We start from the raw sequence: 15,372 nt of genomic DNA, 5'->3' as shown, positions 1-15,372 counted from the left end.
TCAAACATGTTCTTCTCTGAAAACCGCTTATCCGATTGAAACAAAAATTGGAATAAAACATCTCAGTATGATCCTCTATTCCGCTTGTTCAAAGGAAGTTGCTACTGTGAAAATCGTGGCGTCCACGCTGCATGACATCATCAACACACGCAACTGGCTATAAAACTGCCTGTGCTGCACCAAAATGCACGATGTAGAGGACTATGGGATGTTGTGCCATGGCCAATATGGCGGCCTTAGGTCACATGGTGTGGCAGTCATCTTAGATGTAATGATATTTTTTGTGCAATTTTCAAATGTCTTGTTCTCATCAACGGTAAACATTACAGCTGTGAAAAAATGTGTACATAGTGCGCTCATGTCCACGATTGATTCTACTAAAGGAAAAATTGATCGGTCACATGGTGTGGCAGCTATGTTGGATTTTGCGTAAAACACTTAAACAACAATTCCTAATGAGCCTTTTGGCTTATTGACTTGAATCATGACTACAACGTTATCTTTGTACTGTCCTCTAAAAAAGTTACTCAGCAAAAGTTCCTACATCAACAAACGTGACCGCCATGAGCAAATCAATATGGGCACTGATGCCAATTTGCCCACTTTTTACCCTGAAATGACACATTCCCACCACTGGGGACAGCTTACCATGGAAATTGAGCCAAAAATGAAACTTAAAAACCTTAAAAGCCGCCATATTGGATAAATACGGTACTTGAAAATAAAACATCTTAAAGCAGAACACAACTGAAACAATTACATGTTTAATACATTAGCTTTACAAGTCACACGAATGCAGTTTGCTTAAAAATCGTCATATAATAATTTTTACAACTGAACTGTGGTCAAATACAGTCACAAAACCTGAATCTGTTGAAACGAAACCGTGTCTTTAATCCATTTAAAAGAGGCTTGTGAGAAAGGGGGGCGCGACTTTGGAGCCCTCGTTTACATTTAAATATGTATTTTTGCTAAACAAACACATAGACAAAACGCTTCACAATCGCTTGCTCTATAAAATACAGTTGAAACTGTAAAGACCGCTTACTTATTCATGGAGAAAACCCCAAAAAAGCGGACATTTTTGTATAATTCAAGCTACCGTGTCTGTAATCCATTTTAAAAATGCTTGTGAGAAAGGGGGGCGCGACTTTGGAGCCCTCGTTTACATTTAAATATGTATTTTTGCTAAACAAACACTTAGACAAAACGCTTCACAATCACTTGCTCTATAAAATACCGCTATGATGTAGAGGACTATGGGATGTTGTGCCATGGTCAATATGGTAAGAAATAATAATAATAATAATGGCAGCCATTGGTCACATGGTGTGGCAGCCATCTTAGATTTAATGAAAATTTTGCCCAATTTGCAAAAATGCTGTTATCATTATTATTATTATTATTATTATTATTTATTTCTTAGCAGACGCCCTTATCCAGGGCGACTTACAATCGCAAGCAAATACATTCAAGTGTTACAATACAAGTAATACAATAAGAGCAAGAAATACAATAATTTTTGTTCAAGTGTGACAAACCACAATTCAGTAATACAGCAGATAATAGTGATAGTTACATTAAGTACAAAATACTACAGGTTAAACACTTGGCAGATTACAGTATTCTGAAGTACAGGATTAAATGCAGTAAAATAGGGGGCAGATAAGAGCAAAATAAAGCACATCTAAATGAAGGGTGATAGTGTCCCAGGATACAAACAGAGGAGTTCTACAGGTGCTGTTTGAAGAGGTGAGTCTTAAGGAGGCGCCGGAATGTGGTCAGGGCCTGGGCAGTCCTGACATCTGTAGGAAGGTCGTTCCACCACTGCGGAGCAAGGGTGGAGAAGGAGCGGGCTCGGGAGGCAGGGGAGCGTAGCGGAGGTAGAGCCAGTCTTCTAGTGCAGGCGGAGCGGAGAGGTCGAGTGGGGGTGTAGGGAGAGATGAGGGTCTGGAGGTAGCTGGGTGCAGTCTGGTCAAGGCATCTGTAGGCTAGTACAAGAGTCTTGAACTGGATGCGAGCGGTGATCGGGAGCCAGTGGAGTGAGCGGAGTAGTGGAGTAGCGTGGGCGAAGCGAGGCAGAGAGAACACCAGGCGGGCAGCAGAGTTCTGGATGAGCTGGAGCGGACGGGTGGCGGATGCAGGGAGGCCAGCCAGGAGGGAGTTGCAGTAGTCTAGGCGGGAGAGTACCAGGGCCTGGACCAGGAGCTGGGTAGCATAGTTGGTGAGGAAGGGTCGGATTCTTCGGATGTTGCTCAGGAAGAATCGGCAAGTGCGTGCCAGAGTGGAGATGTGCTGGGAATAAGAGAGGCAGGGGTCCAGGGTGACTCCAAGGTTCTTAGCGGAGGAAGAGGGAGAGAGTGTGGTAGATTCCAGAGGAACAGAGATAGAGAGATCAGAGGAGGGGGAGGAGGAGGGAAAGAAAAGGAGGTCAGATTTAGAGAGGTTGAGTTTGAGGTGATGCGAGTGCATCCAGGAGGAAATAGCAGACAGACAGGTAGAGATACGGGAGGAGATGGTGGAGTCAGAGGTGGGGAAGGAGAGGAAAATCTGAGCATCATCAGCATAGAAATGGTATGAGAAACCATAGGATGCGATGAGGGGGCCCAGGGAGCGGGTGTAGAGAGAGAACAGGAGAGGACCCAAGACTGACCCTTGGGGGACTCCAGTTAAGAGTGGGTGAGGTGTGGAGGTTGCTCCACGCCAGGTTACCTGGTAAGTGCAGTTGGAGAGGTAGGAGGAGAACCAGGCCAGAGCAGTGCCAGAGATCCCCAGGTCAGCAAGAGATGATAGTAGAATAGAGTGATCAACAGTGTCAAAGGCAGCAGAGAGGTCGAGGAGAATTAGGACAGAGGAGAGAGAGGCAGCTCGGGCACACTTAAGTGAGTTGGTGACAGACAGGAGGGCTGTTTCAGTGGAGTGAGCAGAGCGGAAGCCAGATTGGAGAGGGTCAAGCAGAGAGTGGTTGGACAGGAAAGCAGGGAGCTGGCGGTGTACAGTCCGCTCGAGGGTTTTGGAGAGGAAGGGTAGGAGGGAGACAGGACGGTAGCTCTGGAGGGAGGTGGGGTCGAGGGTAGGTTTTTTGAGGAGGGGAGTGATAGAGGCTTTTTTGAAGGCAGAGGGAAAGATGCCAGAAAGTAGAGAGGTGTTGAGGAGGGAGGAGATGAAGGGGAGTAGAGCAGGAGCAGCAGCTTGAAAGAGGTGAGTGGGGAGGGGGTCCAAGGCACACGTGGTGGGTTTGTGACCCTGGAGCAGGGAGGAGAGGTCAGAGTCTGAGAGGGGCAAGAAGGTGGAGAAGAAGGGCGAGTTAGTAGGGGATGTAGTGGGTGTAGGGGTTGGAGCAGGAGGGGGTGCGGGGGAGGGAGAGGTGTTAAAGAGTTTGCGGATATCTGAGATTTTAGAAGAGAAGAAGGAGGCAAAGTCGTCAGGGGAGATAGAGGAGGGAGGAGGAGGGGGGCAGGGTTTAGGAGGGAGGAGAAGGTAGAGAATAGTTTACGTGGGTTGTTAGTGGAGGCTTCGATTACAGATTGGAAATAAGCACATTTAGCAGAGGAGAGAGTAGAGGAGAAGGAGGAGAGGAGAGTGCGGTAAAGGTCTAGGGCAGCAGGGAGTTTGGTTCTCTTCCATTTCTTTTCAGCAGATCGCAGTGTGATTCTTGCCGAGCGGAGCACAGAGGAGAGCCAGGGATGGGGAGGGGAGGGGCGAGCAGGTCGGGAGGTGAGGGGACAGAGGGAGTCGAGGGAGGAGGTGAGGGAGGAGAAGAGGGTGGAGGTAGCAGAGTCTACGGAGAGTTGTGAAAAGGAGGCGATAGGAGGGAGGTGAGAGAGAGCAGTGGAGGCAAGGACAGAGGGGGAGAGAGAGTGGAGGTTACGGCGAGAGGTGACAGTGGGGGTAGGAGGAGCAGGGAGAGGAGGGAGAGACAGAGAAAAAGAGATAAAATAGTGATCAGAGAGGTCCAGGGGGGTGACAGAGAGGGTGGAGGGGCAGCAGGCCCTGGAGAAGGTGAGGTCCAGTTGACGGCCAGCTTTGTGGGTAGGAGGGGACGGAGAGAGACAGAAGTCGAAGGAGAGGGAGGAATCCAGCAGAGTGGCTGGGATTGGAGAGATGGATGTTGAGCGGTAAATAGCACAGCCGTGAAAAAATGTCTACATAGTGCGATAACCAATGCACATAAAATTTACGATGACTGCTTGGAAGCCTGAAAGTTGCTCGCAACTCTAGTTATTATTATTATTATTATTATTATTATTATTATTATTATTATTATTATTATTTTTCTTCCCAAACATCATCGCAGAGTTATGAAAACGCATACGTAAGTAGATGCCTATGGCTGGACAACCAGACTGGCGTCCCTGAATGAAAAAATCACATGGTTTGACCGTCATATTGGATTTCGTGAAAATTTTGGGAATTTTTCAAAACTCTTGCCTTTAAAAACAACTTAAGGTGGAACTGTGACAATGGCAGCAGATAGTGCAGCAATGGCCTATAAAAAACATATGTTCAATCGAGGTCGATTGAACAATTACTTTGCCCGCTACGCTGGATTGGCGCCAAATATTCAACAATCTTCTTGTGTTAAACCGCAACGTCAATTGACACCTAAATTGGCACGCATGTTCATGACCAGGTCCTTTCGTTTGTAAAATCCACGCATTTTTGCTAAAAAAACATGGCCGCGGCGTGCAAATAACCGTTTCACGACGGCTCTATTTTCATACATTCGTGCATAAATCCAAGGTGCAATACACTACAGTCATGAAACTGTATATGACCAAACTTCATATGACCATAGAGACTCACGTAAAGTACTGGTGATATGAAAATGACACATTTTGGTCACATGGTTTGGCGGCCATATTGATAATTGTAAAAAAACTTTTGCAACCCATAACAAGAACACTGTTGCACTTGTGCTCTTCAGTGTCAACACAATTGTACAGACCGTTGGAAAGTAATAACTGCTGAAGATTGAAACCGATTGCTCACACGGCGCGGCGGCCATATTGGAATTTACGTTGAAATTTTAACTCCTAGGACGTGCCGACAGGGTCAAAGTTATAATGGAACACTTATAGGAAGTCATATGTGCTCTATGAAAAAATGTCATCGCCCGTGACCTCTGACCTCTCCTTAAGGTCAAACGGTGATGCATGACATCATCAACATACGCACCTGGCTATAAAACTGCCTATAACGTCTGATCGGCTGCACCAAAATGCACAAAATTTGACATGGATGTAGAGGACTATGGGATGTTGTGCCGTGGTCAATATGGCGGCCTTTGGTCACATGGTGTGGCAACCATCTTGGATTAAATGAAAATTGAGCAATTTTCAAAAGTCTTCTTCTCATGAACAGTAAATACCACAGCTGTGAAAAATTTTGTACACAGTACGCTAACCAATGCGCTAAAATTTCACGATAACTGCTTGGAAGCCTTTATAGTTGCTAGCAACTCTAGTTAGCTTTTATTTTTCTAATTAGTCAAAGTGTAATGTGTTGATTTCTTAATTGTGAATTCGATTACTATAACTGGAGTGGCTGCAGGGACATCTAGGGTATAGCAGTTGAATTACAATTGAAAAGAAAACAGGTTGCGTAAAACGCAGGACCCTATTCATGGATCCTGAAAACCCTGGTTAAGGGCAGTTTCTCAGTCGACCCTTACAACACAGGCATAGAGGTGAGTTTCACCCTCAATCCTAGCTACTTGTTACTGGGGTTCCTAATGGTAATGCACAAGGCAGCCTCTTGGCTTAGCCTTGTAGCATTCCAGTCATTCTGCAATATTGCCCTTGCAATACGATAATGGTTACATACTTGAAAGGGAATGTTAGGGTATTATCATAACCCTGGTTCCCTGAAATAGAAATTTAACCATTAACCTTCAAGGTCTCTGTGTCCATGATTGCAGCAGGCTTGAAGGAAAAATTACGTTGATGTCTGTGGGCACAGTATATTTATTTCCTCAGGGATGGGCCATGACTGCGTCACAGGCTTGTCGATATATCTTATTCAGGTTTCGGGTCTTTCATTAGATCTGAAGGATACCTACTTCTTTCTTCCCATGCACAGGAATTTCTGGGATTGTCAGTACCAGTTTAAGTTAGTTCCTTTCAGGATTTCTTACCAAGGTGATGGCAGAAGTGGTGGTGCATGTCCGAGGCATGGGCATCCACGTCTACCCCTATATAGACGACTGGTTAGTGCAGGCTCCCTCCATGGAAAATGCCTTGGAACAAAGTCCTACATCTCTTTCAAATCTGGGCCTATTGGTCATCAGAGAAAAATATTTTATTTTCCCAGCACAGTCTCTAGTCTTCATATGGGCCCAGTTCAATATAATAGTATATCTCACCGAGAGGGTGAGCACAATCCGACAGCTGGCAGGTCACTTCAAAATAAAGTCCAGGCCAACAGCACAATTATTTCAGCAGTTTCTGGGGCACATGGCTGTAGTTGGTAAGAGATGCAAAATTGCACATGAGACACATAGATGTGTCTCTTTTCTTCCTAGAACCCCACTGCTCCAGATTTCCTCCACATCCAGGTGCTGCAACAGAGGTGGCAACTTTCCCTTTGTGTGAACATGGGTCTGCCACTGTCTGCACGCCCTCCCTCTGCACATGGATGCTTCCCTAATACGGTGGGGAGCACACTTATCGGAAGCTCAGGTCCAGGGCACATGGTCACCAAAACAAAAATGCCTTAACATAAACCATCTGGACCTTCTAACAATTTTCTACTTGCCCATTTCCTACTTGCAAACATCCACTTCTCAAGCCTATACAGGTATGGCTAGGTTATTGACAGCTTCCAGTCTTTCAAGTACAGGATTGTCTGCAGGCCTGACCCCCAGTTTCTACCAAAGGTGATAACAGAGTTCTATTTGGATCAGGTTATGATGATTCCTGATTTCCACCCAAGGCCTCATAAATCTGAAGAGGACAGGCACCACCTAACTCATGTCTGGAGAGCCCTGAATTTCTACATACACTCTCAATAGCTAACGTTTTAATATCTGTGGCATCGTCACATATAAAAAGTTTGCGCACCACTGCTCTAAATTCAGATCCTCCCCACCACCGGAGTAATCAGAATCACTCCCAGTCTCAAAAACTCCATTGCAGCCTGCACGTCTGTCTTGCATGATCTCTTACCAAATTCCATTTCAATCAATTTTACTCAACTCACACAGTTAGCTGTCTCTGCTTTCACTCCTAACTACAGTCACATCCAGGTTCAAAGTTCATCGAGCCTTCCCTTCAGTCCACGTGATTGTTTTAAGCCTATCAGTAGACACAGATGCAAATGTCCTAGCGACAGAACCAGTGTGTCAGCTGCAATGGAAAATATATAAAATGTCATTGTATGTAATAATCATTCACATACTTCTGGAACATATGCTACTACCCTTTTATATGGTGCAGTATTTCTACCTACGATTCAGTCTCCCTGTTATGTCATATGTGGTACATATTATTTATTACAATTGTAAGTCGCCCTGGACAAGGGTGCCTGCTAAGAAATAAATAATAATAATAATAATAATAATAATAATAATAATAATAATAATTTATGCAATTCCCTTTGCTCATGACATTGTACAGTATATATGAAAATACTATATTTATGCAATAGTTTGAGCTTTAACGGATTCTAAAAGAGTAATAGAGGAACATTTAATAGTGTTGTATAAAACAAAATTCTGCAACTGTCTTGTGACAGATTTCTGGATATTCAAAATTCACTGTGTTAGGCAGTTGTCATGCTCACATCTGGATGTTTTTTTTCAAGAGCATATTGCTAAAAGCAAACAGAAGAGCATTTGGATCGATAACAATGAAGTCTGAAATCACTGGAGGCATGGATTACAAGCCAGTCTTTTTTTTAAAAAAGAAATGATGGTAGAAGAGCTTTAATACTGTTCAGTCTATTGTCTGCTTTTAATGCAGAAACCCTCCAGAGAATAAGTCAGGGAGACTCTGTCTGCTGTTTCTCTCATTAGTGTGGACACAGGAGATGCTGCCTGGGTGACTGCCATCTCCAGAACTTAGCTGGAGCTGAATGAGACTTTACTTATGTCTTAATTATCTTGGCTGTAGACGAAAATATTTGTTTAATCATAAATGTAAAGAAATCATCATTAAAGCGATAACAGTAGCTGCAGGTGGGCCAGATGTGGGCCAAAGGTCTATTATATTGCTGTGATAAATGGTGCAAAGTTTTGTACAGATGCTTCTTTAGAGATCTGGCATTTAACTGTCACAAAAGGAAGCAGGTAGCATTTTCATTTGCCAACATGTATTTAAATAAAACGGATAGCTGGCTCCTTGTTTTAATAAGCATAACACAGAAACCTTGTCACACTAAATGGAGGAAACCTAATTGAATATTATAAGGCAATGATAGCCCTGATCTCGTGGAAACAGTACGAGGAAGGATTATCTGTCGCTCACAGCGTGATATGTTTTTCACATCCGCTATGTGGGGTGCTGGCACTGTCAGATTATAACTACAAAATGTAACCTTTCACTTTCCTCAAGCTCATTTACAGTATGTATAGTATTCTGTCTTGCTCAGTAATACATATCTGGAAATCTGAAGCCAAAGTATAAATACCATAGTTTGACAGAGAAAATTAACACAAGTAGAAATTAGAAAACTTTGAAGGGTCATGATCACTATAAAAACTATAAATCACTATGATTACTATAAAAAAATATATAGTAATCTGAATTTAAGTGATTGGGAAGTGTATCTTTCAGCATGCAGTTTTACACATTTGTATGTTTAGTTTATTACATTTAAGTGCTTGCCGTGTATGGGAGCGATTGGTAAGAGAACATGCAATTTGTGTTCCGTCTTATAATGAGAATAGATGTGCTAGTGTGATGGCATTGACTATACTGCTTTATAACCTGTTCTGCTGTATGCAGGGATGCCATATAACAAGGGAGCACTGTATTACTGAAAGTACACCCAGCACTTATTTGTGTATGTAAGGTATGGCATACCACATATGTTGTACCCACCCCACCCTAACCTAAGTAGTAATAACAGTAAGAATATAAAAATCTGTCACTAAACCTAGAAGAAATAGAGGATTTTACAGATGCAGGATATTCTGTATGTATCTTCCAGTAGCCCTCTCCAACAGATCAATGATCATTCTTGTAGCTCTCCGTACTTTGTTTTTCTGTGGTTTAACATATTTGACCGATTAAACAGCCCCTTTTATTGATCTAATTTTGTTTAATTATCTTTGGACACAACCCAAGGTTATTCATCAAACAAAATTGCTTCTTTTAAAACACACCACTTGCTTATGCACTCATAATAATAATAATAATAATAATAATAATAATAATAATAATAATAATAATAATAATAATAATAACTTTAATTTGATATAGCACCCTTCACACCAAGGTGTCTCGGTGCTGCACATAGTAATAATAACAAAACAAAGCAAACAATAAACAGTCAATTAAAAAATGCATTAAAAACAGGTAAAATACAAATAAAAACAAATAATAATTCCCAAGATCATAAAAACAATAATTACAATAAACAGGATCACTGTAAAAAGGCTGCCGAGAACAAATGTGTTTTAAGAGTGGATTTAAAATTCAACACTGATGTGGAGTCTCAAATGCAGTAGGGCAGAGAGTTCCAGAGAGAAGGGGCAACACAGCTAAAACTACGCCCACCAAGAGCAACACATCTTGGAACTAAAGGCTTTAGAAGTCCAGAGTTTGACAATCTGAGCTGTCTTCCAGGGATGTAAGGGCTGAGAAGGTCCATAATGTAACTAGGACCCTGACCATGCAAAGCCTTCAGCAACAGAATCTTGAAGGCAACATGAGAATGAACAGGAAGCCAATGCAAACACGTAAGGACCGGGGTGATATGTTCTGTCCGCCTAGTGCCTGTCAAGACCCTTGCCGCTGCATTTTGCACCATCTAAAGACGATTCAGAGAACGAGTAGGAAGACCAGAAAAAAGAGCATTGCAGTAATCCAATCGAGAGGTTACAAAGGCATGCACAAGGATCTCTGCATCCCTGGGAGACAGAAAACGACAAACTCTGGACATTTTCTTTAGGTGATAAAACGCTGCCTTTACCACAGTAGAAATATGGTTTTCAAATGATAGCCTAGGGTCTAGCTCGACACCTCAAACTGCCAAAGAGACGCCAACAGTGAAATCATCAAAAGAGCAAGAACACCTGGGAGAAGAATACAGCTCGACAAACATCCATAATAAACACCACACCACACCACACCACACCACACATACTTTATAAGCAAGATAGCAAGATTGCCGTTTTGAAGTGTTATCAGACCAAGCTATTGCTTTTCACTACAGGGCAGAAAATGGTCTCTGTTTTGTCTTATAAACGTAATCTCTTTAATTCTCTGTGCATGCAATAAATCAGTCTGCATTTTTTCTGAGTCAGTCAGCCTTAAGAAAAATTGCTTATTTAATTAATCTGAAAATATTGGTGGAATGAACTGATTTCATTTCTTAAATTGAGTTTTAGAAAAACTGAAACACAGCAGAACTTTCTAATAATAAGTAAATCAGAAATGTAAACATCGGTTATCATCCCCTTCATAAATAACACATACAAGTATCTAAATAATATTTGTATCTCCAATAATACTGTCTTAAAACAAGTCTGTTATATATGATAAAACAAAATAAACAAAAACATGAAGTGTTTCTCCTTCGTAAAATAATGGAAAGATAATGTGTTCAAATGAATGCTTTTTGTATTGCTTTGATTACATTTTGTGACCATTAGTTTAAAGTTCAAGTAGTAAAGGCAAGCCAAGTACTGTTTCCATAGTACCTGCCATACTAATATCTTGTGACTGGAAATGCTACAAAATCTATTTACAGACCATTTAATGGCTATTACTAATGCATTTAACCAGCATGCAATAAACCTTTGACAGATGACATCAGAAGTGTTAATAGGATGGCAGCACTCCCTTCATTGTGATTAGCAGTTTAAGCATTCACATTAACATTCTAATGCTTGAGTAACAAACATAATTAAGCGTAGACAAATGAAAATCACACACGCTATTAATGATAATACAGAAATTGTATGATTTTTTTTATTTAGTCATTTAGCAGACACTTTTACCCAAAGCGACTCACAGAGACTAGGAGGTGAACTATGCATCAAGAACTTTTTACGTTTTGTTTGTTTACTATACATTGAAACTTTTTATATTTAAAAGATATTCTAAAACAATGTGTTTTAATCAGAAATATTTCAGATATCTTTCTCCTGTACTATACAATATTATCTTTTGAAAATGTGAAGTGTTTTATTTTAATCAAAATCCTTTTCACTGCCTCCATACAAGTTTCCCTCAATACCCGGTTGTCAGCAATGGGGAAGTGCTACTAGCTGTACATTGCTAATTCTCACATACCTAAAACATTACCTCATGTACCTAATCTCATGCAAGTGTGGAATATTTTTTTTTCAAGTAAAAACATACTGTTGTTGTTTGCAAGCAGCGTCACTAAATTAACCTGTTTCTCCCTTATTCAAACTCAAACCACCAACATGGCATTACCATTTAGTGTTCAATGTAACTTCTGATATTTATTTCTCTTCTGATACTTGTTTTTACATTGAAAAGATGTGAAAAACAAAATGCATAACTCGTTTCCAATAGATTTCATTGCAACTTCCCCGTGTGCTCCCCCCCACTCTGTTTGAATATAATGGCTGCTATTTCATGCCATTATTATGCTAGAATTATGTGTTTAGGTTATTTTAAAAAAATGCTGAGTGACATTGGAATTCAGTATCAATAAACACTACATGATTTCTGCTGTTGTGTTTTAGTCCTATACAAGAGACAAGTTTTTTTTTTGATATTGGAAGAGATGAGATTGAGTTATACAGACTCATTTACTGATTTCATGGTGCAGATGGAAACTTAGTATAAAGTACTTTTTCTCATGTTCCTTAAATTATCTTGTTTGATTATTTTCACTTTTACAGGAACACCAGGACAATGTGATGGGTGGTACCATGCAGAGTGCAATAGCACTACTGAACAACTTGGTTGCCCATAAAGATACAAATCTACAACTTCTCTATAAGGAAGGTATGTAGTTCTAATGATTTCTTCTCTTAATAGTAATTGTAACTTGTATTGCTTTTTAATTTTCTGTATGTATTTATTTCTTTTCAGAACCTTGGGTAATAGAATCAAGTATTTTAAACCTAGTATGTTTGGCTAAATTCAGCATTTTTATTAGCCTTAAAACCTATTTCATTCAAAAAACATTTCTTTAATAAAAACAAGAACTTACCGGTACTTGAGTTTTCAGAGTGTGCATCACTAACCTGTCTGATAAAAACAGGACTTTCCAGGAGTACTTTGTGAAGAATGAATGGGTCAGGAAGCATTACACTATTAGCTCAATATTATCCAAGATATTTTACATATATATTGGCTATGTATTGAGTTTTTATATTGTTTACCGAGAATTCCCACGAATGAGTTGGAGGACTAATAATCTCTCAAGGCATGTATCAATGATAAAAGCAATGCATAATAGATTAGATTAATGGTTACAATCCTAGCTTTGCAATATTGACACTCAGGTTCCCTAACTCAGTGACAGCAGACTGAATCACATTAGCATTCGAGAATGTAGTAAGACATAGCATTGCACTTACTTCAACATGAAGACACTCATGAAATGTGTGTGGGGGGGGGGGGGGGGGGGTTGGTTGTATCAACAGCAAGTCTGACATTTAACATGTTCGTAATGAGCAGTAACTCCTCTACTGCCCGAAGAAGCTGATTCATTAAGCTTTAAGGGCACATTTAAGACACAGCTGTACATTTACAATGCTGATTCTAAATGTAGCCTACAAAGCTGCTTATCCCAATAGTGGTGCGTGACGGAGTACACCCCGCCCCTGTATTATTATTTGTATATATGTATGTTTTGTATTGTTGTTGTTTTTGTTGTTGTTGTTGTTGTTAGTGTTATTATTGTTATTATTATTGTATTTGTAGACGGGCGGACAAAGCCGTCCGTCCCAATCATTATTGTGTTTATGTGCGGGCGGTCGAGCACCGTCCTTCTTTTATTATTTACTGTTTGAGACCAGCAAAAGAGCTGGTCTTGTAATATGTAGTTGTGGAGATGGGGTTAAAACCCCTTCCCTAGAACTCTCGTGGGAATGTGGCTGGAGCCTTAATAAGCTAATTTATTAATAGGTAATTAAGGCTCCAGCCACGAATATAAAAGACCCACTCTTGGCTCAGAGGGGGTTGGATGTTCAGAGGAGGAACGAGAGCGAGAGGAGCGAGAGAGAAAAAAAAAAAAAAACATATACAGGATCTGTGAAGGCATTTGCCCAGCCTGTCCTGTATTGGCTGTTCATTTTGTGTTTGTGATTTGTTTTATTTAAAATATTTATTTTGCTCTGTGACCACAGTGTTTTTGTTTAAATCTTTTACTTTATTTTTTGTATTTAAAAATAAAGACGGTGCAAACGCCATTGCACCCTACCTGCAGTATCTGTTTCAGTTCCTGCTTCTGGCCTAACGTCACCACACACGCCATCCTGTCACACGTGGTGTCTTCGTGGGATCCACCCCAGCCTCTGACAGGCCAGAGAAAGGTACTGCAGGATTTCATTTTTTTTTTTTTTTGTTGAAAAATTAATTTTGAGTGGAGGACCAGGAGGTGAAGGACTGAGAGGAAAGAGGAAGATGGGCAGAAGGCACCAACAACCTCCACAGCGTCCAGCGCCCAGGGAGGGCCGCTGGGTTGAGTACTACCGCCTGGTGGAGACGGCGAGTTAGTGCCCGCTTTGTGAGGAGAGGGGCCATTCAATCCTCAACTGCCCCTGGCCAGGAGAGGAGGAGGGGCGGCCGGAGGGCAGCTGGAAGGCTTGCCTCAGCGTGCTTGAGGCCGAGAACCTGTGCCCTGCCTGCGGGGAACGGAGCCACTGGGGTGGTTGGCTGCCCCGCTCTCCATGAAGAGGAGGAGAAGGAGGAACTAGCGCCCAGACGGGGGGACCGCGGGAATCCAAAGCCAGAGAGGCAGCTGTTCCCATCTCCACCAGCAGAGGAAGAGTGCAGGCTGTCCCCATCTCCACCAGCAGAGGAAGGATGCCTGCTGTCCCCATCTCCACCAGCAGAGGAAGAATGCCTGCTGTCCCCATCTCCACCAGCGGAGGAGTGTCTGCTGTCCCCATCACCACCAGCAGAGGAGGAGTGCCTGCTCTCCCCATCTCCACCAGCAGAGGAAAGGTGCCTGCTGGTTGTGCCTTCAGAGCCGCACCCGTCCCCTGCAAGTGAGGTAGAGCCGCACCCATCCCCTGCAAGTGAGGGAGATCCGCACCAGTCCCGTGCAACAGGGGGAGACTACGCGCTGCTCCCACCTCCATCGCCAGGAGACTACACACTGCTCCCACCTCCGTCGCCAGGAGACTACACGTTGCTCCCACCTCCGTCGCCAGGAGACTACACGCTGCTCCCTCCTCCACCGCTGCCGCCACTAGGAGCAGAGGAACAGGAGCTGCCTCTGCCTCCACCATCTCTGCCAGGAGCAGAGCAGCAGGAGCTGCCTCTGCCTCCACCACCTCCACCGGCAGGAGCAGAGCAGCAGAATCTGCCTCTGCCTCCACCAACGAAGGGAGGACGGCTTGCCGCTCCCACCTCCACCAGCAGAGGTTGAATACCTGCTGGTTCCGCCTCCACCATTGTGGGAGGACTGCTTGCCGCTCCCACCTCCACCACTAGAGGAGCTGCTGCTGAGTTTGCCATCGTCCGGGGATGCCTTCACGTCACCGCCCGGGGATGCCTTCACGTCATCGTCTGGGGATGCCTTCACGTCATCGTCCGGGGATGCCTTCACGTCACTGCCCGGGGATGCCTTCACGTCATCGTCCGGGGATGCCTTCACGTCACTGCCCGGGGATGCCTTCACGTCATCGTCTGGGGATGCCTTCACGTCATCGTCCGGGGATGCCTTCACGTCACCGCCCGGGGATGCCTTCACGTCACCGCCCGGGGATGCCTTCACGTCATCGTCCGGGGATGCCTTCACGTCACCGCCCGGGGATGCCTTCACGTCACCGCCCGGGGATGCCTGCCTCGCACCGCCCAAGGATGCCTGCCTCGCACCACCCAAGGATGCCTGCCTCGCACCGCCCAAGGATGCCTGCCTCACACCGCCCAAGGATGCCTACCCACTTTCGGCTCAGAGGGGGTTGGATGTTCAGCGGAGGAACGGGAGCGAGAGCGAGAGAGAAAAAATAAAAAAAACATATACAGGATCAGTGAAGGCATTTGCCCAGCTTGACCT

General features: G+C 43.2%; 1 protein-coding gene across 3 annotated transcripts in view; it reads left to right on the top strand.

Annotated features, from left to right (window-relative positions):
- ulk4 (unc-51 like kinase 4) overlaps window positions 1–15,372 on the top strand; it is a 261,384-nt gene that overhangs the window by 165,683 nt on the left and 80,329 nt on the right. For all 3 annotated transcript variants that reach the window (XM_059013181.1, XM_059013174.1, XM_059013164.1), the window contains exon 32: window positions 12,041–12,146. In XM_059013181.1, the coding sequence (XP_058869164.1) occupies window positions 12,041–12,146 (106 nt within the window). The remainder of the gene's footprint in view (window positions 1–12,040; window positions 12,147–15,372) is intronic.

This window comes from Acipenser ruthenus, chromosome 3 (genome assembly GCF_902713425.1).
Source record: "Acipenser ruthenus chromosome 3, fAciRut3.2 maternal haplotype, whole genome shotgun sequence".
NCBI classification, from domain to species: domain Eukaryota; kingdom Metazoa; phylum Chordata; class Actinopteri; order Acipenseriformes; family Acipenseridae; genus Acipenser; species Acipenser ruthenus.
Note: the sequence above shows the minus strand (reverse complement) of the source record. Positions and strands in the feature narration are given on the sequence as shown.